Genomic DNA, 27,589 nt, shown 5'->3' on the forward strand with positions numbered 1-27,589 from the left:
TCACTAGGGGCTTCTGATCTTTACCTCCATCTAAGTGAATATATCCCTGTAATAAAAAAAAGTACACTAGAAATATGTTAAAGATAATTACAACAAAATGATGACATTAGATACAAAACAATGCGATAAAAAAAACTGATACAAAAACAACATATCGTTTCTGTGGTGCAATCATTTTTTTCGCTATAGAACCCGTTTGCCTGGTCAAAGAAATAACTTACATTGAACCCAGCAGGTCCCTCCATATCCAATAAAGTCCTTTAGGTGATATAAACAAGCATTTACAATGCAACGGTCTCGCCTTTACAAAAGTTAGAGCTATTGGCATTGTAAATGACAACATTTTTATTAATGTGTTTTTTTTTTGCAAACAGATAAATAAATGGCATTGTCATTTACAATGCCAATAGCGTAATCTCTCCCAAATGCGAGACCTATTGCATTGTAATGCAATAGGTCGCGTATTTACGCGAGTTTGAGCTATTGACATTGCAAATAACAACGCGTTTTCTATATGTTTCAAAAACCAAAACATACATAAAATGTCTCTCACACTGCTGTCTCTCTCACACTGCTGTCTCTCCCTAGAACACACATATGCTGTCTCTGACATTGCTGTATTTCTCACACACACTGCTGTTTCTCACACACTGCTGTCTTTCTTACACACAATGCTGTCTCTCATACTGCTGTCTCTCACACACACTGCTGTCTCTCATTAAATTAAGCAGCCATTTATTTGTCTTCCTTCTTCTGCCGTGATTTGTACGCGAACTTAAAAAGACTGGAGCTGCGTACGTTTATTTCGTATACTGTTTCATTATTTATGCACATGTGTTTGTACAGCATGGAGGTGGGCGCCTTGGGCAAAACGTCACATTCTATCACTGTGGGAACCGCCAGGTTTAAATTTTTCCTCACCAAAAAACAGATATGTGTCTTGTTAGAGGCTGTTATTGGCCTGAGAAAGTCCATTGCTGAAAGGGGATTTGATTACAAAAAAGTGAAATTGTTGTGGAATGTTTAAATACAGGAAAGTTTAAGATAATGTAAGATGTTGTTGCTTATTTCTCCGACTATCGGATCCATTCCTTCAAGCGCCAGACTAAAGTCGACGCAGTATAGACGCACCATATAGATGCTACAACGGCGAATGCACATGTATTTCTTCGAAACGTTTTATGTATTCCCTCTTGTTTCTTCATTTTGAGCCATGAAACTGCCCATCCCTCGGTGAAGTCAGGCTCCATCCTATTTATTTTCTCACACTGGGCAGCACACTCTAGCTGAGTTACAATGAATGCGGTGACCTAATAGCGTCACTTGATCAAGTCGAAGCGCATTGAGGTCGCTGTGCAGAACAACCACTGATCGGATAATAACAGACGAGACTTTGAGCACGGGGTTGTGAACTGGGATTTTATGGAAGACGCCATTGGCCAAAAGGACACACACTCAAACTCACGCACAAATCACACGCACGCACGCACATATACGCGCACACTCTCGCATTCGGTGTAATGTAAAGGGAGCTCAAATGTGGAACGCCCTGCCAGACTCTCTTAGACACGCTCCCAATCTGACCAATTTTAAAAAACTGCTTAAAACTCACCTCTTTCAAGTTCATGAATAGCATACTCCTTTTCCACTCTGTTTCAGTTTCTTCCCCGCGCCAGGACAGTCTTGACTATCGGAGCGCGTTACAAAACCACATATATATATAACATATATATATATAACATATATATATATATATATATATATATATATATATATATATATATATATATATATATATATATCATATAACATATAACATATAACATATAACAGAACATATAATGTCTTGGGTAGCAGTAGGAAGGCCTTTATTGCCAATTCCTTAGAAAAACTTGCCCTCTCTGACTCTCGCCCCGAGCACTGCTTTACCTCCTCCATGTCGCCACAGAGTACCGGAAATGCCTCGCACGACCGCTGTTACCCACAATCACCTGTCAATCAAACACACTTCACGGCAGTGTCCCGAACTGTGCGGTTTTTCATCAAGAAACAAACACAATTGCATTTGTTAAATAAAAACACGAAAAAGAAGGTCTGAAAGGGGCCATTCCAAAAACACCTTGTTGAAAATAGTCTGTTATTGAAGTCACAAGGGCCTGACTTCCTGCTGGCATAAAAGGTTTCTTATCTTCTTTATGGGGCCATCTGGACCCATAAAGAAAATAAGAAACCTTTTACGCCAGCAGTAAGTCAAGGAACCCAGTCTGAAAAGAACGGGGCTTAAAGAGAAAGAAGAACGTCACTAGGTCCTCTTCTCCAATGGCTGGCCACCGTTTAGCATGAACAGTGATGCCAGCCAATGGAAAAGAGGGGCGGGGCTTAACCTTGCTAGTGAAACTTACTGAATCTCATTAAATCTCGCCAGCTCGACTGCGCATGTGCGCAGTCGTACGCTAGCCGAGACCTAAAAACTGTGGATAAACCCTGTACTTCTCATTCATTTAATTTCAAACAATAGACAGCCACGGCACCGATATTGTTGTCCGATGTCCTCTCAAGTAGAGGTTATAAAGTCCATCATACATTTTCCACAGGAAGGTTGGGTGGGGGTGCTGGCAAAGTTTTGTCCTTCCTCCTGTTTGGGTTGCAGAGAACTTTTTTAATGGGTACCAGTGCACATTTTTCAAAGCTCCCTCTGCATCCTAAACTGTAGAGCAGCTTTCCTACCGCACACATTTTACCACTGCAGATACTGGAGACAAAGTGCACCCACATGCTCCAGAAGGCAACCCTTGTTCTCCTTTGAAAGTCACCTCCTTATGTTGAAACCGAATGCTTACCCAAATATAGCATACCCTCACTCCCCTGAAATCAATGTTACCTCCACTTTGAAAAACCATCAGGGACACACACTTGTCTCAAAAGTGAATCGGTCCAAACATAGCATACCAGCTAGCGGTGTCCACCCTTCCAACAACCCACCCCAGCCACCACCACCCATTTGTTGAAATAAGGCCTTTTCCTCTCAGGTGTCTTGTTCTGTTATTATAAACAAGCACTGTCGAAGCCAGTAAGTCTGGTGGTAATGTCATAAAACTTTCAAACAGCATTTGTTCATGCCTGTATTGCATATGAAAGCCAGACCGATTGGCTATCCTGGTGCTTGATATCTTCATTTCCAGATAGCAAAGAGCAGTGATGGCCTATCTTGCTGACTGAGCGGGCTATTACCTTGCAACTGAAGGATTTTCAGTTTTTTGCTCTTTTTGTTTTTTTCTCTAAATTGAGGGTTGACGCTGATGGAGTGACACCGCCACAACTAGTCCCTCGCCGTCAGATTATCCGCTCTGCAGAAGTGACGGAACAACTGAAAGAGCTCAACAAACTCATGACTGCCAAGGAGTTCCAGAGCAGGATGGAGGGGGTGACCTTGCTGCTGGAGCACTGCAAGAACAACCCCAAATTTGTCACCGCCAACATCGTGCAGGTCAGTTGTGTTCTTTCCTGTTCACTGGCGAACAATGAACTTTCAAACTGTGTGGGCCTCAGTCACAGTACTTGCAATTTCATATATTGTGGGCGGTGCTTAATTTGTAAAAAAATAAGTGTCAGGGCCCTCTCAAGAGGCCACTGCAGCTTTCAACACACATTGCCCCTACAAGTGCTGTCAATGATAGTAAGAGCACAACTACTCACCATCACACTCCTACAGTGTGACAATTCAGACTATTCCAGGCCCTCAATGCTATAAGAATGGATTGGGCAGCAGGTCATAGTAATTTTTAATGTATATTGAATTAATAATTGACTGTTGTTGTGGCATCTCTAAATTAGCCAGACAGCGCCACCTTCTGGCAGAATGTCGCAAGCACCGATGTTGATAATTATGTGCCGGTGCCGAGCCCCGGTAACCACCGGCTCAAATTGATCACTGTGTGTGGCTGATGTCATGCTGCACTCTGTTCAATTGCCACAGCATGCCATCTTTACTCTTGTGCATTGTGAGTGGGTGTGGATGTGCGAGTGCCTGCGCATGTCTACATGTGTGCAAGAGTAGCAAACACTATGGGAACCAGAACGTTCCTCACAGTGATGGAAACGCCTGACTGAACCAGACAAACATCAACACAGTGAGGACCACATGCACAGCAGGGACCAGAGTGTATGGGGAGGCAGTGTACTTGTATAATGTAGCACTGCTCAGGTTCACTCTTCCTACTGAGGACTTGAGTCACAAAGGTAAACGTACACTTCTGTGTAAGTTTGTGATTGTTTGCCATTCACAAAGGGATTTACGAGTAGTATCTTTACGAGTGCGAAGTCTCTGCATAAAAAGACCTTTCTTTTTATTTGCGGAAACTCTGCAAACCATATTTCTTACAAAACATTTCGGGGAAAAATATTCACAACTAAATTCTAATCAATAACATTTTTAAAATTAAACGTTTTCAGCAAAATATTTTTTTATTGAAGTGTTGATTTTAATGTAAGGTGTATCAAAAAAAACATTTTAATTGAAATGGGTTTCCAAGAAAGGTTTTCTTTAGGGCAGTATGCTCCTGAGACAATACATTTAAAAGAACTAGACCCACTAAAGTATAGCTATCAGCCACACTAACAGGCCAACAATTCTATTCTTACTATTTATCATAGACAAAAAGACACGTGGTTGGTTCCATCATAATCCTTAATCACTTTAACCAATCTGTTACCCTCAGAAGATTAAGTCTAGTGAGCCACACTGTTAATTGTTACTGGTGATGTCACATGTGGCTGATAACAAAGCTCAGAGTTGTAACTTCATGCTGTTGTGAATTGAATATGATTTACCGGTCATAGGTTCAGATTCATGGTTCAATATATCAAGGACCAAGAATTTGATTACTACTAAAATCTGGTATTTTAAGGACAACCCGATTATCAAGTACTAAAAAAAACAAGTTATTGTTACTATATTTTATTACTCTTTCCCTTTAATGGTTTTTAAGAGCCTAGTCTTGGTGAATTGCAAACAAATGTAACCATATTCTGTCTTATTTAACATGGCTGATAGACAACTTAGGTGACAACAATCATTTATTTCCAGTCACAATACCTATTAGATTATACCTCTCTGTTAATTTTTAGATATTTGATTGCTTTAATCCAAGGCTTCAAGATTCCAATAAGAAGGTGAACCAGTATGCTCTGGAGTCCACAATGGTCATGATACCCATCCTGAAAGACAGTTTGCACCAGGTCCTAGTCTCTATGGTGATCGTTGTCACGGACAACCTCAACTCTAAGCATACTGGTATTTACAGTGCTGCAGTTAAAGTTCTTGACACTTTGATTGCTCTGATAGGTAAGTGAAACTTGTGATTATAAAATCGTACCAGGTATATTTACAGTTATGACAATGAGAGTATCAAATGGTGTAACGCAAAATGGAGAACCCCATATGAAATGCAGTGATGGCAACCCGAGATACGTGCATCCCACAGATAGTCGATGATCTTAGTTTGAGTTGGGAGGGAAGATCTAAATATCTAGGGCCCTTTTGCGCCAGTCGGAACTGTGTTATGTCACTCAAAGTCTTTTTACGAAATGGGCCTTGCAGGAATGACTCCATTTGTACCTCAAAGCTTATGCTCAGTTTGCTTTTGGCCTACAAATCGTAAATGTCTAGCATGAAGTAACTTAGTAGAAACTTCGGAAGTCAGAATAATGATTTGGCCACAAATTCCTCTCACCTTATTTGTGCTTTTGGACCCTGAGTACATATTGAGTTTTGTTGAGAAATGTCAAAACAATGGCTGAAGAAAAACAATTCCTGAAAGTATTGGAGATGATCCCGTCTCTTTGGGGGGCTCCTGAATAATCCTCCGATACCTCGCTTGCCATTGTGACCTGAGGAGCTGCTAAAACAGAAGCGACTGAGGGCCTGATTTACAGAGGTAAGCTTACACATTAGTGTAAGTTCACACTTTTTTTTTCTTACTGAGTGCGAACTGCAAGGCCGCCACTGTTTCCTCAGGCCGGGTGAACACCGGCAGTTGCTCTGCTCATTTGAGGCCTGATTTGGTGGTGTCAGTCTTGATTCGGTGATCTGAAAAGCACCAGCACTTTATTGAGTCTTGGAGCTTAGCGTGAGGTGTTATGAGGGTACCTGGTGAAACAGGTGGGCGGGTGATCCAAGAGTAGGAGCGGATGAAGTGATTTCCCAGGGAACAAAGAGTATCCCATACCGAATAATGTTGTTTGAAGCAGATTTGGTCCTTGTTCCTACCAGAGGGACGCTCCCCACTTTGGGGCCAGGAGGTTAGATTCGCCAAGTGTATCAGTGTCTGAGCGCTAGTGAGGCCCGGCTATTCCACGCATATTGAGGCTCATGTCGGAGACCCACCATGACTGCTGGAGATGACAAAAGGAGGACCTCTTTGAGCCTTCTGAAGTGCTCACAAGAAAATTCAACAAGAACAGTCATTTGCTTCCTCCAAAGAAATGAGATTCACAGTAGGTAAAAAAAAATAAGTTACTGCACTCTAGAATTGCGCTGAGACAGGAACTAGCACCGAAAACAGACTGTATTGAGAGCATGCCAAAGGCTATTGAGGGGAAGCTGGAGGGTCTAACCACAAAAGTAATAGGAAAAAGAAAGCCGAGCAGAATTGGCAAGCCCATGAGAAACGCCTAGAAGAATCGGAATTGACCATACAAGAGTTGTGTTTTTTCGATAATGATGCAAAATAAAAACCCTGCAAACGTGGGGGGAGCTTCATTAGCGTGCTAAGGATCCCATTTCAAATTCAATCTGGGGAATTAAATTGGTAAATTACCAGAGTGATAGTGGGCCTTCATAGGCCAGATGCCGAGTCGGCATAACATGTGGTGAAGAATGTATTCCAGATACCCGCTCTTGTGGGTACAGTCGTGCTAGGAACTGAGAGACAGAATCCTGAGTGCAGCTCACAATTAAACAACGGTGATAATGGGGTGTCCATGCCTTCTGTTTTTTGCTTGACTTAAATCCTAAAATGCTGGCAAGGGAAAAATGTTGTTGACGATGCAAAGAGTGTTTTTGACGATTCTTAAAGAGGTTGATAAGGAGTTAATTGTAGAGGTGGGCTTCCCCATACGGCTCCAGATAGACTTCAAAAGAAAATATTTTGTTTTCACAGGTGGGATAGGCCAGAGGTTTTTTGGAGGGTTTGGAGATGGACTCTGGTTACTTGCACGATTAGTGTTTTTTTGGCATGCTCCACTGAGGCATGCTTTAAGTGTTGGGTGCTTCATTATTTAGGCTCAGGATCTCTCCCAGAAGATAGGAGGTGAGAGGATCTAGGCATGCAGTTTTGATAATTTCTATGTTTTTTGTTTTTCTGGTTTAGTCTCTCCGGATTTCTTCTCTTTCCTCGTTTTGTTTGGCCTTTCTCACCTGAAGCGAGGCACATTAGAAACACTTTGGTTTATAAGTTTGTAATGAAATGGTGTTTCTTGAACCAGCAATGTATGGTGTTTGATGTCAGTTACAAGATATTACAGAGACTTTGTCAATGTGATGAACCATTCACTAAGTTGTTGGTACTACCAATAAACTGATTTAAACCTACAAAAAGTGATCTATTGAAAACTTCCTTCTATTGTTGTTGCTGAGTAAGGGGTCACAATTGAAGAAAATCAGTCATGAATTCTAACCTCAGCATTCCCACGTTGTCACTAATTTTTCACACACACATCACCATACTGAAACCTCCAACATTTAAACATGCTAGCATTATTATCCTTTCTTTTTTTTTTCTTTTTTTTTTCTTGTCCTCATTACGCAACAGTTTAAAGTAAGGAAGTTTTCAGGGACCCTTCTCAGCTTCGCGGCATCTCAGAGAGAGAGGAAACCCCTTACATCCGTATACTTGTAAGGAGGAGGATTCTTGTTTCGTATTGGGGTGAGCTAGCCATTATGAATGAATGAATGAATGATTACGTATTTGTATCGCGCATGGCTACCCGGAGGCATCCCAGCGCTTTAGACAACGTTCATTCACCAAATTCAGACAAACAGCAAGGTTTTCAACGACTTCCTGAAACTAAGGTGGCTACTTTCCATTCTAAGCTCGAGTGGCAGATTGTTCCAGAGTCTTGAGGCCTGTAGGGAGAAGCGTCGGCCACCCATACGCACTTTTCTAGTTTTTGGGACTGAGAGGAGATTCTTGTTTGAGGATCTTAATTCCCGATTAGGAAGGTAAAGGCAAAATCGTGATTGTATCAGTAGGGGTGCTTTTTTATGAATTACTTTATGGACCGTGACCAGGGTTTTAAATTCGATCCTCTGCTGCACTGGAAGCCAGTGCAACTGACGGAGTGCAGGTTTGGCAGATGTTCTTCGCGGGATGTTCAATAGCAAACGTGCAGCACAATTCTGAACGATCTGCAGTGTCTTAATTGTCCCTAGGGGGGAGCCTAGATATAGCGCATTAGAATATTCTAGGCGTGATAAGATCAACGCCTGTACTAGGATCCTTCTGGCTTCAAAGGGAAGGAGGATGATGATTTTCCTCAAAAGCCTCATAAGCGCATAGCATGTGGCAGCTACCTTCCGGGCTTGCACTGAAAAATTAAGAGCTGGGTCAATCCATACCCCAAGGCTCTTAATTTGGGTCTTAGGCTTGGGTGGTTGGCCTAGATTATCTGGCCACCAACCATCCACTGCGGTAGGTGCCTTATGGCCCAACATCATCACCTCAGTTTTTGACCCATTAAGTTTAAGGAAGGATTCATCCATCCATTCCCGAACTTTATTAAGGCAGCTGGAAAGTCTTTCAAAGGGGGCATCATGGGTAGATAGTGAGATAATCAGTTGTGTGTCATCTGCGTATGTAACAAGTTGTACTCCCCAGGGAAGCACCACCTCAGCCAAAGGCCTCATATAGATATTAAATAAGGTGGGGCTGAGGGATGAGCCCTGGGGTACACCGCAGTTGAGACACATTTGAGGGTAGGAAGCATCATTTTCAAAGACCACAAAGGTCCTGTCAGACAGAAAGAAGTGCAGCCACTGTAATGCGCGGCCCGAGACACCAACTTCCTCCAGCCTGTGAAGCAGAATGGAGTGGTTCACGGTGTCGAAGGCCGCGCTGAGATCTAATAACAGTATGGCCGCATGATTCCCACTGTCTATGATCTTCCTCGCTTCCTCAACCACAGCAATAAGCGCTGTTTCAGTGCATGGATTTCTCCTAAACCCTGTCTGCGTAGTGTCTCTTGCAAGCCTTCCTCAATATTGTTGCGGTAGCGTAATCATTGGACATTACAGTGGAGTAAAATGAGAAGTCCAGGTATATTACTACCACAATATATATATAATATATGTACACACCACCATTTAAATCACCTATTATGGAATTCTTCCCAAATATCCCAGAATTTGTATTTTTTAGAGCCAAACTTCTTATTTTTATCTAAGTTATACACTTTCAAAACTGACGCCAGCCATTCGTTATGGGTCGGAGGGACAGGGTTTATCCATTTTAGACAAATCTCCCTCCTTGCCAAAAGAATCAGTATGAAAATTAAGTTCTCTTAAGCTTCAGAAAAGGGTCTTCCTACATTCATACTTGTGATCCCAAAAATAACTAAGTCCATACTTACAGAAAGTTGTCTTCCAAATACCCCTTCTAAGGTAATACCCACATCTTTCCACGAGCCATCAAGACTGGGACATCGCCAGAACATATGTAAGTCGTCAGCCACCTGTAAACCACATTTTGGGCAGCTCTTCACTGTGGCCCCGTTCAGTTTGGATAGTCTTTTCGGAGTCCAGTAGGCTCTATGTATAGTGAGCAAATGATTTCTTTTGAGTGCAGCAGACGTTACAATCGACCAGCATATGCTCATAGATACTTGCCATGAATTGCTTGTATCCAATGTCGGCAGAGCTTTTCCCCAGATACTCTCTGGAATTCGGAAGTCGTCCTCCCCATCCGAAATTAGGGCCCAGTACCAGAAGGATATTTCTTTAAAAAATGGTTTAGTCGTCTGCATCTTTATTTCCAGGGAGTTATTACCTTTCCTAGTTTCTTTGAGGGACTTACTCCAACTCAATAGTTGGTAATATTTGAATTTCGAAAGAGTGGAGTTTGTACATTGCGATAATATTTCCCATTCAAGAAGTTTATTTTGAAACAGGAGCTGTCCCCATTCTGTTATTCCAGCAGATTTTAGAGGGCTCGCTAAACTGTCCCTAATGCAGTCTGGTGTGGTCTGAGAATCCCAAATCGGGGCCTTATCGCTATAGAAGGGGATATCTACTGTAGATCTAACACAGTACCACAATCTAGCGGCTGTTTGAGGACCTTCAATTTAATTTTTTTAAAGAACTTCGGGTGACCGAATTTCTACAAGAAGTGGCTGTTGTTATTTGTTAAATTTTGTAGGAATAATGGGTAGTTTTCGTAAGGGCCCAACAACACTCTACTACTTTTAAATTGGAAGGCCCTGCAGTATTCTAGGAGGTCTGGACTAGCTATACCTCCCTGCTCTTTAGTTCTCCTTAGTTTATGCCATGCAATTCTTGGTTTTTTAGAAGACCATATAAAACTGGATAAATCTCCCTGCATCTTTTTTATCTTTTCTCTATTAAACTCGAGCGGGATAGCGTTAAAAATAAAGGTGAATTTTGGCAAAATTGCCATTTTTTTGATGTTAGATTTACCCAGGAATGTTAAAGGCAGACCCCTCCATACTTTCAATAGCTTTTTTACCTCAATCTCTACCCTATGGAAGTTTATTTGGTTTATTCTATCAATATCCTTTACCAGATCGATACCCAGGTATCTTATTTTTTCTTTACAGAAGGGGGATACAAAATTTTCATTCCAGCTTATAATTTCAGTTTTAGTTTGATTTATCTGGTAACCAGATATCCTCCCAAAAGTTATTAAGGTCTCTTCTGTTGTTTTAAGAGCCTCTTCTAGGTCTGAAGTAAAGATCATGAGATCGTCTGCATAAAGAGCTACTTTCTTATGCCACCCTTGATAACAAAATGGGGAGATTGAAGGGAGATTCCTATGGCATTCTGCGATCGGCTCAATATAGAAGTTAAAAAGCAAGGGGGATAGGGGACACCCTTGGCGTGTTCCTCTAACTATCAGGATATTATTTGTTAGGTGGCCATTAATTAGTATTTTGGCTCTAGGAGAGTTGTAGATATTTTCTACAACTTTTACGATGTTATCCCCCAACTTAAACTTCTTTAATACCTCACTTAAGTAGCACCAGTCAAACGCTTTGGCAGCGTCGATCGTAATTATTGATAGTGGAATTTTCTCTACGATAGCGATGTCAATTGCCCCGATCAACTTGTGTGTGAGGTCCTGAAGGTGCCTTCCTGCCACGAAGCCCTTCTGATTAGAGTTTATTAGTGACCCCGCAATTTTCCCTAGTCTTTTTCCAGGATTTGGGTGAAGATCTTGTAATCACAATTTAGGATGGATATTGGGCGATAAGATTCACACCTTTTCGGGTTTTTACCTGGTTTCAAAATGATAGAGATGGTTGCATCATTCCATGACTCCGGGATTTTAACATTATTTATAAAAATCTTATTAAATAGCGCTGTTAATTGGGGAGCCAGAGTGTCTTTTAGCCTTATGTAGAATTCATTTGGAAGGGCATCAGGACCTGCTGCTTTGCCTCTCTTTAGTTTTTTTATCGCTTGGTCTACCTCCTCTGTTTTTATTTCGCTATTTAAAATTTCTTTTTCCTCAGGGGCTAGGACTGGGATGTTCTGTGCTTCTAGAAATTTGATTATTTCCTCGATTCTTGGATTACAGTCCTCCGTGTAGAGGTTGGCAAAGAAGGCTGAAAATTCTTCCTTATTTACTTGTTCTTCTGACCCATTTTGAGAGCTGTCTGTTGGATCTATACTGCTTATTTTGTTTCTAGCTTGGTCTGTTTTAAGCTTCCACGCAAGCATTTTCCTGCAACCCTCTCCATATTCATAGTGGGCAAGTTTACTACTTTCACATCTTTCCTTGATTTTGCCTTCTAGTAATATTGAAAAGTTTTCCTTCAGTTTAAGCCTTTCCTTAATTATGTCTTGACATCTCGGAGATGATGTATCTTTCAAGATCTGTCGGTCCAGTGTTTTTATATTCTCTTCTATTCTCTGGATCTCTTTTTTTGCCTCCCTTGTTTTGTATATAGTTAGGCCACAGATCTTGCCCCTTATTACTGCCTTATATGCCTCCCAGACCCTTTGGGGTGAGGCACTCCCGTTATTGTCCTGGAAATATAGTTCCGTCTCCTGTATAAGTTGGTCAATTATTACAGGGTCTAGGAGAACTGAACGATCCAGTGTCCATCTCGGTATCGTTATATCGCTATTTATTTTTAACGTCATTTGGACAGCCGAATGGTCTGAGAGGTGAGCGGGAAGGTGAATCACATTATGAATGTTTTCTACTAATCCCTGATCTATTAAAAAATAATCGATTCTCGATTGTATACCAAGCTTTTTGTTATTAAAGGTAAACCTGTCCTGTTTGATGCCCTTCTCTTTCCATACATCAGTAAGGCTTAAATCTCTTTTGTATATACCCAACCATTCCCTCATTTTTGGCAGGCTATCCTGTTTTCCTCTAGGATTTCGATCTGCTTTTGGATCTAGAATGATATTAAAGTCTCCGCCCAAAATCACAGGAAAATTTACCGAAATCAATTGGGAGTGTAGTGATTGTAGTGGGGTAGGATCATCTGTGTTAGGTCCATAGTACCCAGCTAAAATAAAAGTGTTATTGAGTATACTAATCTTAGCTAACCCCCATCTCCCCTTTGGGTCTGTCTCAGATGATAAGATTCTTGCATTCAAAGATTTTTTTATGAGGATAACAACCCCTTTTATAACACATTGTTGGTCAGTGCATACATAATCATCGACCCAGTGGAGAGTTTTAATTATTTCCTCCCATTCTTTTTTAAGTAAGTGTGTATCTTGTAAGATTAAAATTTCACTATCAATAGATTTTAGATATTCAAAGATTTTCCGTCTCCTGCTCTTAGTTCTTAACCCGTTAACATTCCAAGAAGTTATTTTAATGTTCTTTAGGTTCCTTCCCATCTCTATTTGTTAAGTAGCTGAAATCCATTATTAACCATTTGGGTCCTGATTGTCTCCTTTCCTTTAAGATGAGGACTTTTAAAAATATTTTCCCCTACTTTGCTCCCATCCCCCGTGTTCCCCCCCCCCTCCTCCCTTCTTAAGTCTGCTGAAAACCAATTGTGGTTGTGATTATATAAAATAGACAAAAGAAAAAAGAAAGAAGAAGGCACGGGGAGACATACTCCCCCCCTGGGAAAGCCTCCCTTTCCTTTGGGCCTTAATTATAGCCCACTTTGAGCCCCGTGCCTGCATTCATGAAAAAAGCTATTTTGAGGGTGCTACTGCTATAGGTATAGCTTATTACAAAATTCTACTGCTACATTTTTGAGTATATATAGCGTAATCAGGTGTATTCAGACTAGGAGTGGGATTGTATTTGGATTTGATCACGCATCTGTACTAAAAGAGAATCAACTTCTAGAGGATCTTTGATGTTATACATCTTATTCCTCCACATTATCCTGAGTGAGGCTGGGAACTTCATTTTGACTGTTGCCCCAAGTGATTTTAGTTCGGGCATTTTTTGACCCAGCTCCCATTGCCTGTCCTGAGTCACTTTCACAATGTTGGATCGGATCCTAAAGGACCAGTCATCTCTGTTATATGCCCCACTTTTTAGAGCTTCGCTCAGGATCCTCTCTTCCATTATTATCCTTTCACTAATAACTCTACACCTAGCTTCACTAATAACTCTACACCTAGCCCTAAAGATCCTGCTAAATATGAAGTCATTTCTAACTTGCTGTTTCATTGCAAAATTCTTGGAGAAGGGATTAGGGACAGCTGTGCTAGTTCATTGAGGAACACAGCATCCTCTACGGCCACCAAGCAGGATTGAGACCTGGCAGGGGCACGGGAACTACTTTGACATACAATAGGGGGAATCTTGTGACTTTTTTGGATGCAAATCATTCCCAGGTTACTCCAGTATTGGAACTTTCATAGATTCCCATGCTTGTATCATTCCCAGTCTTCGGAATAGGAGTCCCCGGTATACATAAAATAGCAATAGAAACCATTACCAAAACAGAACCTAGGCCTAGGCCCATTCTTGTTTTGCAACATATCCACCTCCTTTTGTAAAAGAGAAAAAAAAATGAACAACCAATCAGATTAGCCTCACCCCTTAGAACCCTCCTGAGAGAAGTTCAGGACCTCAGATTTTCTAACGCACGTTGTGCAACGGAGTCTCCATTGAGCTCTGCTCAGTTTTTTCCTGTCAACTTTAATTCTACAGTTTTTTCACCAATTTTTCTTCAACAACTACTTCAGGATGTCTAATAAGGAGAAGAAGGCCTTCTTTAAAGCCTGTGCTACTTGTGCTAAGAAGAGGTTATATGTGGAGGATAAGCACAAAGATTGTATTTACTGTCTGTACCCAGACCATAAGGCAGCAGACTGTAAAATATGCCACACTTTTTCCACAAAGACTCTGCGAGACCGTGAGGGGCGTCTTTTGACCTGGCTCCAGAAGCTAAAATCAAGGAAGGAACCAGTCTCCAGTGACAGTGATGAGGCATCCTCTGCTACATCTACCAGGAGGTTTGTGAAAAGGGGTAGAGGTTCTCCTTCACCTTCTGAAAAACGTCCTGGTAAGGCCTTAAAAAAGACCTCTCATAGGTTTAAAGGGCTTAGTCCTGTCGAATCTCCTCACCGAGGTGTAAAGGAGAGGGAAGGACTGTCAAAAGGAGTAATATCTGAGAGGAAATCCAGCGCTGTTCCTACAACTTCTCCTCCAACGGTAAAATCAGTGAAGAAAGTTCATTCGTCGACGACGTTGTCAACGACTCCGTTGACGAAATCATCAAAGGTACAGCCTACTCCTTCATCTCTGGCTCCGTCGATGGGGTCGTCGACAGTGATTTCATCGTCTACAGCGATGACATGGATGAGTTTTGCGTCGACGATTTCAACGCCGGTGGTGATTGTGTTGTCGTCGATGATGTCGTCGATTTCGACGAGGATGTCGACGACGAGGATGACGACGGCTGTCTCGACGACTGCTGCGTCGAAGACGTCCATTTCTTCGTTGACGATGCTTTCATCGTCGTCGACGGTCCTGTTGACGATCTTGTCGACGGTGGAAAAAATGTATATTTCTCTCAGAAAGCAACAAATTACGCCTGAGATGACTTCCCCCAGGAGGGTGACTCCTTTACCTCCTGCACTCGTCCTCGAAGAAGAGGGCTCTGATGAGGATAATGGGCCTTTTGCATATGCTAATAACCCTTCTCAATTACACGTCAAGTGCCAGGACACAGGTTCTGAGAGGAACTATGTGGATTACGAGTAGTATGATCCTTCCTCACGGGATCAAGAGGACTACCAGCAGGAGATGGTCTCTATGCCTTCCTCCTTACTAACAGATTTACAAGCTATGCTTTTGGACTATAGGAGGAGATTTTCAACACAGCCTCCAGTTCCAGCCGTGGTGCCAGTTTATACTGTTCCTACTGCTTGTCCTGTTCCCCCTCAATTGCCACCACCTCAGCCAATGCTTGAAGGTCAGGATGCACCACCTGTCGTGCCCCCGTTCAGGATGACACCTCTGATGACGACCAGGGCACCGTCACAATTCCAGATCCAGATGTAGAGTTGGATGATTATGTCATTCCTGATCCGGCTTCTCCTGCACCTGTTGATTCCCCCCTGCAGACATAGTGGGTTTCCATAACCTGATGGAAAGAGCCGCTAAAAGATTTGAACTGCCCATTTCCAGGGTGCAGTTTGAATGCTTCCTTTACGACTTTAAGGAGCCTTACAAGTAATCGGTCCCATCAATACCTATTGTTGGTCATGTCTGGGATGAGGGGTTGAAGGTGATGCAAAATCCAGCCATGGTCATTCCAGTACTACCTCACCTGGAGAAAAAGTATAAGGCTCCAGATGATAGCCCAGCCGGTTTGATCGGCCAACCTAAACCGGACTCTGTCATCTCTCAAGCTGGCCAGGGGAAGTCCAGGAATCCTTTGACTTCCCCCCCCCACGACTCCTCCGGATAAAGAGGGCAGGTGTCTTGATAATGCAGGCAAGCGATTTTCATCCATGTCCAGCCTGTTGGTCAGAGCTGCTAACGCCTTGGCTATACTTGGTCGCTACGATTGCCAAATGTGGTGCAACCTTTCCCCCTATCTATACCAGTTGCCGGAAGAGGGGAAGAAGGAAGCAAAGAGGATTCTCCAAGAGGGCGAGATAACATCTGCGGAAGTCATTGACTGTGTAATGGACATTGCAACGACTGCTTTCTGCTCCCTGGTGGCGCAGCTGTCCTTTGTCTGCAAGACTGGCTGTGGGCTACCTGGTTCCGTCCTGAGATCCAAAACAAGATCTTGGATCTGCCATTTGATTGGGAAGCCCTGTTTGGGAAGCATATAGATGATGCGCTCCAGGATATTAAAAAGGACACGGAAACCGCAAAATCCTTAGGGACTCTGCAGTACCGCAAGGTTCCCTTCCGAGGGGCCAGAGGGAGTGGTAACACAACATACAGAGGAGAATACCAACAGCAGCGATATTCCTCGTATTGATCCCAGTCGCAAACCTACCGGCCGAAATACAATCAGCGGCAGAACAATCCTCTTCTTTCTCTTGATCGAACAACAGAAGTAAACAAGGAAGGGGAGAGATGCTGCTAAGCGCCAATAGCGGCTTGCTGGCTCTGACTACTGTCCCTTCTTTTCCTGTGACATCAGTGGGAGGCAGAATTTCAAATTATCTCCACAACTGGCAACAGATAACATCGGATCGTTGGGTGCTGAAGATCATTCGATGCGGCCATACTCTGGAGTTTGTCCAAGTACCACCATCCAAGCCCCCTCGCTCCACTGTATCAAAACATCTCCGTCTTCTACGGTTGGAGATCCATCAAATGCTCCTCAAAGGAGCGATAGAACCGGTCCCTATCTCTCAGCGGGGATAGGGTTTCTATTCCTGGTTCTTCCTGGTCCGGAAGACTTTAGAAAAGTGACGCCCTATTCCAGATCTGAGGAAGCTCAACACCTATCTCATCAAACAATAATTTCTGATGGTTTCTTTACAGGACATCCTCCGTCTTCTGAATTCAGTTCAAGGTTCTACCTTTTGAACTTCGATCTACTCCGCGCATCTTTACAAAGGTGTTAGCTCCAGTAGCGGCTTTTCTTCAAAAACAAAAGCATCTGGTCTTCCTTTACCTGGACAACTGGTTACTGAAAGCTCCCATCAGGCAGGCAGCACAAGAATCAGTCACAGAATGTATAAGCCTGTTCGACAATCTCCTACTAACTCTCAACAGAGAAAAATCTACTCTCCGCCCATTCAGAACAACCAGATTTCTGGGAGCAATTCTGGAGACGTCCATAAACAAAGCTTTTCCCGACCTTGGAGAGGCAAGAAAAGCTTATGACCATGGCCTCTCAGTTGCTAAAAAGACAGTCACTTTCAGTTCGCCTCTAAAAGTCCCTTCTAGGGTCCATTTCCTCCTGCATACCTCTTATTCCTCGCTGCAGGTTGCGGATGCGTCCACTCTAGGAGGAGTTAGACTAGCAGTGGCGCCAAGTCGACGGATCCTTCGACGATAAAATCTCAGTTAACGTGGCCATGAGGGACGCCGCATCATGGTGGTCGAACAAGGAAAACATTTCTCAGGATCGCCCCTGCTCCACATATAATAACCACAGACGCTTCGCTAGAGGGCTGAGGAGCAGTGTTGTAAGACCTTCACGTAAGCGGCCGTTGGCTACCCCAGCACTGTCTTCTTCATATCAATCTGCTGGAACTAAGAGCGATTCCTCTGGCCTTGCAGGCTTTTCTTCCACGGATACAGCAGTCGGACGATCTAATACGTACAGACAATACGATGGCCATGCATTATATAAACAAGAAAGGCGGCACCAGATCTCGACTGTTGTCACAAGAAGCCCAGACAATCTGGGAATGGGCAATCCGACAGGAAGTTTCACTCCAGGCGGAGCACCTTCCAGGTGTTCTCAACAAAGTAGCGGACACGCTCAGCAGACTGAAGTCAGTCAGCCACAAGTGGGAACTGGACAACTACACTCTACAGAAGGTCCTTGGCAGATGGGGCAGGCCTTCCATAGATCTCTTTGCCACGCCAGAGAACAAAAATGCCAGTTTTACGCAAGCAGGCTTCACCATCCGTGATCGTTGTGGAATGCGCTCTCGATGGCCTGGTCAGGCGCATTTGTTTACGCTTTCCCCCCCATTCCTCTGTTCCCCAGACTTCTCAGGAAGCTCAAAACAGCCCTGCAGGATGTTTCTGATAGCTCCTGCATGGCCCCGGCAATTTTGGTTCACAGAACTGCACCTTCTCTCCCTTGACCATCCACTTCCGCTGCAGCTGATTCCTTCGATGCTGACGATGTTCCGGATCCGCAATCTCCACAGCTCTCTGCATGGCTCATGAGCAGCGAGAATTTCTTGGTCTGACTCTTTCAACAGAATGTAGAGAAGTGCTTTCTCAGGCAAGAGCCCCAAGTTCCAACAAGACATACAGGTTGAAGTGGAAGCGTTTCTGCATCTGGTGCCAGCAAAACGGTGTCCATCCTTTTAAGTTTGAGCCACATGAAGGTCTTCCATATATTCTGTCATTGGCAAAATCGGGGCTGGCTCACTCTTCCATCAAGGTGCATCTTACTGCCATCTCTCGCTTCAGACGCACATCTTCAGGTCCTTCCCTCTGGTTGGCAAGGATCATTAAGCAGTTTCTCAAGAGCCTTTTCAGAGTTTTCCCTCCAGTCAAGCCTCCTCCTCCTCTTTGGCATCTGAACTTGGTTCACGCCCAACTCATGAAGCATCCGTTCGAACCTATTCACAGGGCGGAGTTGAAATTCCTGTCCTGGAAGGTAGCTCTTCTACTAGCTTTGACTTTGGCTAGACGAGTGGGGGAATTGCAGGCTCTAACCATTCAGGAACCCTTTCTCCAGTTAAGAAAAGGTACAGTGATACTGCGTACCAACCCAAAATTCATACCGAAAGTACCTTCGGACTTTCATTTGAATGAGCCGGTTATACTAAAGACTTTTTTCCCTCAACCGGCTTCTCCGGCAGAAAAGGCACTTCACTCACTGGACATTCAGAGATGCTAAAAGTTCTATCTCCAATGTACTAAGGACTTCAGGAAGTCTTCTCAACTGTTTGTGTCCTTTAGTGACCCGCGCAAGGGTTTTCCCCTTTCCAAGCAGGGGATTGCTTGTTGGATTACCAGTGCTATCCAGTATTGTCACAGAGCAGCGGGCAAGCCCCTGGAAGGTTGGGTCCGTGCTCATTCCACAAGGGCGATTTCTTCTTCGACAGCCCTCTTTGCCAGAGTTCCTATCCGGGAGATCTGCAGGGCAGCGACCTGGAGCAGTACCCATATGTTTACAGGACATTACTGCCTGGATTCTGCTACGCAGAGTGACAAAGCAGTCGGCCAGGCAGTCCTAAGGAACCTCTTTCAGTAGTGGTGAGCTTTCCGTTTCATACCTCCTTCCATGTTACTGTTTTGTCAGCTCTTGCACATTTTTTGAACCTCATGCGTATATATGTTTTCTACATTTTCTAACTATGTTATTGACCATTGAAATTGTCATTAGGGTGAATATGCTATTACTTTGTTCTTTGTTTTATAATGGTCATGGTTACAAAAATGTGCTGATAACTGCTAGCTACTCTGATACAAGCATGGGAATATATGAAAGTTCCAATACTGGGGCAAGAAAACAAGTTACTTACCTGTAATTTTAGTTCTCCAGTATTGTAAACTTTCATAGATTCCCATGCGAACCACCCTCCTCCCCTGGGAAAGCTCAACCTCTTCCATCTTCAGTGGTGTGGTTACACAACAGCTACAAAAATCTGAGGTTCTGAGCTTCTCTCAGGAGGGTTCTTAGGATAATCTGATTGGTTGTTCATTTTTTTGGTTTCTTTTACAAAAAGAGGTGGATAATTTGCAAAACAAGAATGGGCCTAGGCCTAGGTTCTGTTTTGGTAATGGTTTCTATTGCTATTTTATGTATACCGGGGACTCCCATTACGACGACGGGGAATGATACAAGCATGGGAATCTATGAAAGTTTCCAATACTGGAGAACCAAAGTTACAGGTAAGTAAATTGTTTTCTTCTCATGCTTCTTAACCTTTCAGCCTGTTTGATACGGTTGACCACAGTGTGTTAAACCAAAGACTGGGAAATTGGTCTGCAAATACTGGATCTGTCCTCCTCTGGCTTTAATCCTTCTTAACTGATAGCAGTCAATAAGTGAGAATTTGCAGTGCACTTCAACAACCAAACCTATTCTATGTGGTGTACCCAGGGCTCTGCCCATTTAGCACTTTAGTTTATTATTTGTATGTGAATGTTACCAGTGGTAATTGTTTATTACCATCTACAATTTTAAATGTTCACTAGTTTTAGTGATTCCTCAAATCTCAGAAGTCATCAGCGAACACACACAGGGGAAAAGTCATTCCAGTGCAGTGAATGTATGATGAGCTTTAGTCTGTTATCAATTCTGCAGAGACATCAGTGAACACACTCAGGGGAAAAAACATCTGATTGCAATGAATGTGGAAATAGTTTTAGTCGTTCCTCAAAATTAACCCGTTGGCCGTGATTTCGCGGCAGTGCGGCACTTCCTCAAAACGGGCGGGGCTGTGCCGGCCGTTGGATTTGCGCAGCACTGCGAAGGTAGTGCTCACGACGTCCAACGGCCAACAGCAGCACGTAAGGGGTTAAGGAATCATCAGCGAACACACACAGGGGAAAAAACTTTCAAGTGCAGTGAGTGTGCTAAGTGCTTTAGTCAATTATCAAAAATACAAAGACCGCATACACACACAGGTGGAAACCCTACCATTGCAGTGAACATGAAAGTAGTTTTTGTGCCCCTTCAACATTAAGAAATCATCAGCTAACCCACTTAGGGGAAAAGCCATTCAATTGCACTACACAAACCCAAACTGGGGAGAAACCATACCTTTGTAGTGGATTTGAAAGTGTTGTGGGAAGGATTTTCAGCTAACTACAGGGATTAGTGATAAAACCTATAAACACAACACACTTGAATAAGTTTACCAAGCACAGACTGGAGAATATTTCGAGCTGATTTTGGTGTTTGGTCATTTGGTGCAATAACTGGTTCAATGTCAGCTGCTAGAGAACAGCGTTCAAAGGCACAAGAAGTCAAAGTAGGAAATTGTGACCTTTAACTCTGAGAGTTAGTGCCTACAGTGCACAACATTTCCCTCTGAAGTCCAGACGCGGGAGAAATTATGTCCTTAAGATGGCCACCACCCTTGTGTTTTAACCTTGACACAAAGTCCTCTATGTGATCTGGTGTTGGAGGCGGAATCAACTCAGAGTACACAATCAAATAACCTTCCCCCCCCCCCCCGAGGATAGAATCTTCTGATTGACCTCTGACTATGCCCCATGGGTGGATTCTAAAACTGTTTTACCAAGCAATACACCATTAACCCTAAAGTTACCACCATGGTGTGTGCCCTTTACCAAAGCACTCCTTCTCCCCTTGTTGGGGAGGGATCCAGCATTTATACCCTGGAGTCTCAGAGAACCCCCTGAGAGAATCCACGGCATCAATGGCGCCATGCACAGCGGATGTGTGGGAATGGCGCCCGTTGCCAAAGCACTCCCACTCCCCTTATTGTGGAGAAGAACAGAGAATCCACAGCGTAAAGGGAGCCACACACAGCAGAGGTGTGGGAATGACACCATTTCTAAGTTTTTTCCTCCTCTCCCGGTTATGTTTCCTCCACCCTACCCCACCTCTTTCCCTTTTTCATTCTTTGTCTACCTCCCCTGCTCCTATCCTGTCCCCTGAATCTCTCCCCTTGCCTGCTTTTTCCCTTACGTATATGTTTTTAACGCATGTAACTACGCTTCAGCAATTTGTAACTATTGTCTGAAACTGTGTAACTTGTAACTATGTAACTTGTAACTATGCTCTGAAACAATGCTCTTCCTCATGTACAGCGCTCAGATACCTCCGGGTCTAGCCAGCACTATATAAAACTTTTCAAATAAATAAATAAATAAGGTCAGAAACAGCCTCAGACATGTATTCTTCTAGTTGTACCACAATATGCTAGGCCTACATGGTACCAGAATTGAGGACTATATAGAAAATACATATATATATATATGTATATATATATATATATATATATATATATATATATATATATATATACATATGTGAAACATATAACTGCAGCCTAAAATATTTCCAACCTGGCAAAAAAGAAGCTGAAAATTACATAGGTTTGCATTGTGGACACCAAACCTTCCCAACCCATAAGGAAAAGCAGGAGCAGTAAACATTTGTCATACAACCAATGCTTTATTGTCATAGAGAAAACCTGTAATTGCAGGCATTTGACAGAAGGCTGCTGCAGAATACTAAGAAACAAGAAACAACTGGCACCTTGCCTCTAAGGCATTAGTGTAAGGGTACCGTGCCTTTAAGGCCTGCAGGAGACCCCTTGCTCCCATGATGCACCACAGGTGACAGTTGGGTCAGTTCTTTTTTCCGGCTCCTTCTGAGAGGATCCTGGAGATTAAGCTCTTCAGTTTTTTGACTAAAACTAATTTTGAAGATATTTTTTCAGAAAATTCGACTTTCTAAAGGCTTCTGCTGCTGGTTTTGTGGACTTCCATAAATTTTTTCCAGCCAGAATGCCAGCCTTATTCAGGAAATGTCCTTCATGTGACAAGAAGATGGCACTAGCAGATCCACACTCGGTGTGTATTGTGTGTCTGCCATCCTCACACAATCCTGACCAGTTCCACTATTGTCAGAAGTTCTCCAGGAGGACCCTGCGCGACAGGGAACGCATAAAACTCCATGCACTGCTGGAAAAGGACAAGAGTCATCAGGGCGGTGGCCATGGAGGCCCCAGGACATCATCTTCCAGCAAGCAGCGTCAAAAGCGGCGACATTCCACCTCTCCGGACCCTAGGAAGGGGACAAGAGATTCACAGTCGACCTCGAAGTCGCGGTCGAAGAGGCCTAGACACTCTTCAGGAACACCATCTCAAAGTCGAGAGTCTCCGCCGCATACAAGTAAGTAGGCATCAAGGCACCACACTTCGGGCTCAAGGGCTGTGGGTGCTGAGAGACCTAAGTCTCAGTCGACGTCGAGGCTTCCGTCGACATCGAGACACTCTGCCGCCCTCATCTCTCCGCCTGTGGGCGTGCCCGTCGTCGAGGTCCCACCACTCGACGTCAAGAAGATTGACGTCGACACGACGGCATGGAGGATCGCCTTTGACAAGATGTCATGAAAGAAATGTCCGTCGACTCGACGCCATGGCAGATCGTCGTCAAGGTCTCCAAATCGACGCCGAAGGCCGACGTCGAGGTTAACTTAGCGCCGTAGGCGATCGACGTCAAGACCACTAACGAGACCTCATTTGACGCCGATGGTTAATCAGACATCGTCACCGTCAAAGCACTCGGCGTAGAGAGAAAAGGTGTTGCTGAGTCCCCGCGGTACTCTGTCCCAGGGTCCAGATCGTCACCTGGAGACTGGTCATCGTCTCCAGGACTGCACATTGTGGAGATCTCACCAGAAGTATCCCCCAAACCTGCAGAGGGGAGGGCCCACGCTCGGTCACCTCGCCGTCCGCAAGGTGCTGTGTCAGGTGCCCTCAGTAGTCCGGACTCGGATTACTCCCGCACGTATTCGCCATCCAGGACCACTCCTAGGAAAAGCACTCTGGCTGGACCCCTGAAGTCTTCCCCTAGAAGACCAAGATCACCTCCCAGACCAAGATCACCTCCCAGACCAAGATCTCCTTCTACACGTCAGTCTAGGTCCAGGAGTCGTCACAGCCATCATCACGACAGACCCCGTAAGAGGAGGCGCACAAGATCATTCACATGGTCTTCATCTACAAGATCTTCGGTCCCGGACTAATCCCAGACTTTCTCCTCCATGCCTCCATCACGGGTGTCGCCCATAGATGACATTTCGACCTTCACTGATGTTCTGGGTAGTGGTTTAAAGAAACTCAACATCACTTTGCATACCCCGGTGGTTCCCATGTCCATCATCTTTGATACCTTGCATCACCGGACAGCTCCCAGACCGCTGCTACTACTGGTGCCAGGATTTTTGGAACCGACTATGGCCACCTTCCTCACCCCTGCAACAGTGGGTTCTGTTCCATCCAGAATTGCCAAAAAAATACAAGGCTCCAGCAGAGAACCCCTTGTTTCTCAGGTCGGACCCACCAGCGGACTCGGCCATTGTGGCTGCAGCCATGAAGTCCCACTCTGCTCCTACATCATCCTCTGTTCCTCCTGAGAGGATAGTAAACAGATGGACTCATATGGGAGGAAGATGTGCAATACTTCAGCGTCATCGATGAAGGTTGCGAGTGCCTCTGCCCTTCTCGGGAGATATGACAGATCACTTTGGGACTCCCTGACACGATTCACCGAGTAGCTTCCCAAAGAAGACTGGCAGGATTTCACGGAAATTCTACAAGAAGGGGGGGCTAGTAGCCAATCAGGTGATAAGTGCTGCAGCGGACGCTTCAGATCACGCCACTAATGGCTACTCCCATGGAGTCTGTTCACGACGCTCAGCCTGGCTGCGCCTCACAGGCCTGAAGCCTGTTGCCCATAACAAAATTCGGAACCTCCCTTTTAATGGCTCATCTTTGTTTGGGGTTCACGCTGACGACGAGATGAACAAAATGAAGGCTGAAATGGACACTGTCAAGGCTGTTGGTCTGGAAAAGCGCAAAGAGTTCCAGAAACGGTTGCGTCAGGGCGACAAGCGTTCTTTTCCACAGAGGGTTCAAACCCCTCAGTGGTCCTCCGAGAACCAACAAAGATCCCAGTTCCAACAAAGGCGCCCTGGAAGAGGAAGAGGCAATAACAAGCAGCAGTCCACCTCTAAGCAGCCTTCCAAGCCTTGAGTCGTTGCTTCCTCCACAACCGTTTGCCACTCCGGTGGGAGGGAGTGTAGCTTGTCACCTGGACAAATGGATGCTGAATATTGTGCAGCATGGTTACTTGCTAAGGTTCAAGTCTCCTCCTCCGCAAGTGCCCCCGCAACTCAAGCGCCTTCCTCAAATCCACAGTCCGCTGTTAAAGGGCGAAGTATCTACCCATCTCTCAAAGAAGGCCATAGAGGAGGTTCCTTCCCTACGAAGAAATCAGGGGGTATATTCCCGCTACTTCCTAGTCCAAAAGCGAGGAGTAGCCAAAGAGTACAGACCTATCCTCGACCTGCGCCTGCTGAACAGGTTTATCAGGAAGGAGAAATTTCATATGCTGGCCCTGCATTCGATCTTTCCGCACCTTCACCAAGGAGATTGGATGTGTGCCATCGACCTGCAGGACGCCTACTTTCATATACCTGTCTCAGTAAAGCATAGCAAATTTCTCAGGTTCCAGATAGCCCGTCACCACTATCAGTATTGAGTGCTTCTGTTCGGCATGAAATCCGCCCGCAGACATTCTCCAAGTGCATGCCTTCCTCCGCAGGAGGAAGATCTTCGTCTATCCCTACCTAAATGACTGGCTCCTGAAAAGCTCCACACCTGTTCTACTTCAGAGCCATCTCTCATACTGCCTCAACCTGATGCATTCCTTGGGGGTTGCAAGTCAACTACAAAAAGTCGGTCCTCAACCCCACCCAACGAATACACTATCTGGGCGCCTCCCTGGACTCTGCAGTCGCAAGCGCGTGTCCTTCGGAGGAGAGGTTGTCATCAATGCTTCTAAAGTGCCGCACCCTTCTCGACACCCATAGTCCTACAGCCAGATAAATGTCATCACTACTGGGATCGATGGCCTTGTGCATCTACATTGTACCCAATGCACGCCTTCACATGCGGCCTCTGCAGCAGGCACTCGAGGACCAATGGTCTCAGAGGTCAGGCCACTGGGAAGATAGTGTCTCTCTCCATCAAGTCGCCAGAGACTCCATCAGATGGTGGATGAAACGCTCTCACCTGCTGCAAGGAGTTCCGTTTCATCAGTCCCCTCCAACGCAGACAGTGGTCACGGATGCCTCAATGCTAGGCTGGGGAGCTCATATGGACCAGCTTCAGGTACAAGGTCTCTGGTCCGAAACAGAAAGAAGCTATCATATCAACTTCTTGGAGCTACGGGCGGTCCATCTGGCGCTCAAGTCCCTGTACCTGTCTCTCCAGTCCAGGTAATTCAAGTTCAGACAGAAAACACAACAACGATGTGCTATCTGAACAAACAAGGAGGCACCAGGTAACTAGGTGCTCAACGAAGACGTCGCTCAGGAGGTGTGACGGCAATGGGAGGGTTCCAGACATCGATCTGTTTGCAGACATGGCCAACGCGAAATGCCCCGTCTTCGTGTCCAGATTCCCCCAACAGGGATCACGGGAGAATGCACTTTTGATCAGCTGGTCTCAGACATTGCTGTACGCTTTTCCTCCACTCCCTCTGACCCCTGCGGTGATACAGAAGTTCTACAGGACCAACACCAGGATGATCTTGATAAAGCCGGAGTGGCCATGTCAGTGATGGTACCCGGATCTCCTCCAGTTGTCGGAGGTTCCTCACCGGAGGCTGCCTTGCCGCCCTGACTTACTGACCAAGGACGAGGGAGGGTGTTTCATCCCAACCTTTCTTCCCTTCGCTTGACTGCATGGCTCCTGAGGTCATCCAGTATGGCCACCTAGACCTTTCGACTGACTGTATGAACATTCTTAAAGAAGCAAAGAGGCCTTCCACCAGAAAGTCTTATGCTTTCAAGTGGAAGAGGTTTTACATCTGGGGTAAGGACAATGCTCTTGATCCGACTCAAGGTCAGGAGCAGGTGATTCTCCCATACTTATTACACTTGGCAAGATCAGGCCTGAAGTACCCCTCCATTAGGGTTCACTTAGCGGCTATCACAGCATTTAGGAAGTCTCCTTCCAAGACCTCATTCTTCTTAATGCCTGTGGTTAAAGATTTCCTAGAGGTTCTTAAGAAAGTGTTTCCACCAGTTAGATCTCCCTCTCCTCCCTGGGAGCTAAACATCGTACTTACCAAATTGATGGGTGCTCCTTTCGAGCCTATTCATAAGGCATCCTTGCAGCACTTGACCTGGAAGGCCGCCTTCTTGGTAGCCATCACCTCTGCCCGCAGGGTGAGTGAGATTCAGGCTCTGTGTTGCAAGGAACCTTACACGGTTTGTCACGCCAATAGAGTGGTGCTGAGAACTCACCCAAGTTTCCTGTCCAAGGTGGTCTCGAATTTCCACATCAATCAGACCATCACACTGCCTACTTTCTTTCCTCAACCAACCACTCCCTTGGAGAGATATTTACTCTCCCTAGATCTCCGGAGGGTTTTGAAATTTTACCTGGCTAAGACTCTTCCACATAGGAAGTCTGACCGGCTCTTTGTTAATTATAGTACAACTAATACTGGTATGTCAGCTTCGAAAAGGTCTATCTCTAGATGGATC

The 27,589-nt window shown here is 44.6% G+C and overlaps 1 protein-coding gene across 3 annotated transcripts in view; it reads left to right on the forward strand.

Annotated features, from left to right (window-relative positions):
* TOGARAM2 (TOG array regulator of axonemal microtubules 2) overlaps window positions 1-27,589 on the forward strand; it is a 477,994-nt gene that overhangs the window by 438,202 nt on the left and 12,203 nt on the right. For all 3 annotated transcript variants that reach the window (XM_086926146.1, XM_086926144.1, XM_086926145.1), the window contains 2 exons: window positions 3,289-3,487; window positions 5,128-5,344. In XM_086926146.1, coding sequence (XP_086782272.1) covers window positions 3,289-3,487; window positions 5,128-5,344 — 416 coding nt within the window. The remainder of the gene's footprint in view (window positions 1-3,288; window positions 3,488-5,127; window positions 5,345-27,589) is intronic.

Source organism: Lissotriton vulgaris, chromosome 6 (genome assembly GCF_964263255.1).
Source record: "Lissotriton vulgaris chromosome 6, aLisVul1.2, whole genome shotgun sequence".
NCBI lineage: Eukaryota > Metazoa > Chordata > Amphibia > Caudata > Salamandridae > Lissotriton > Lissotriton vulgaris.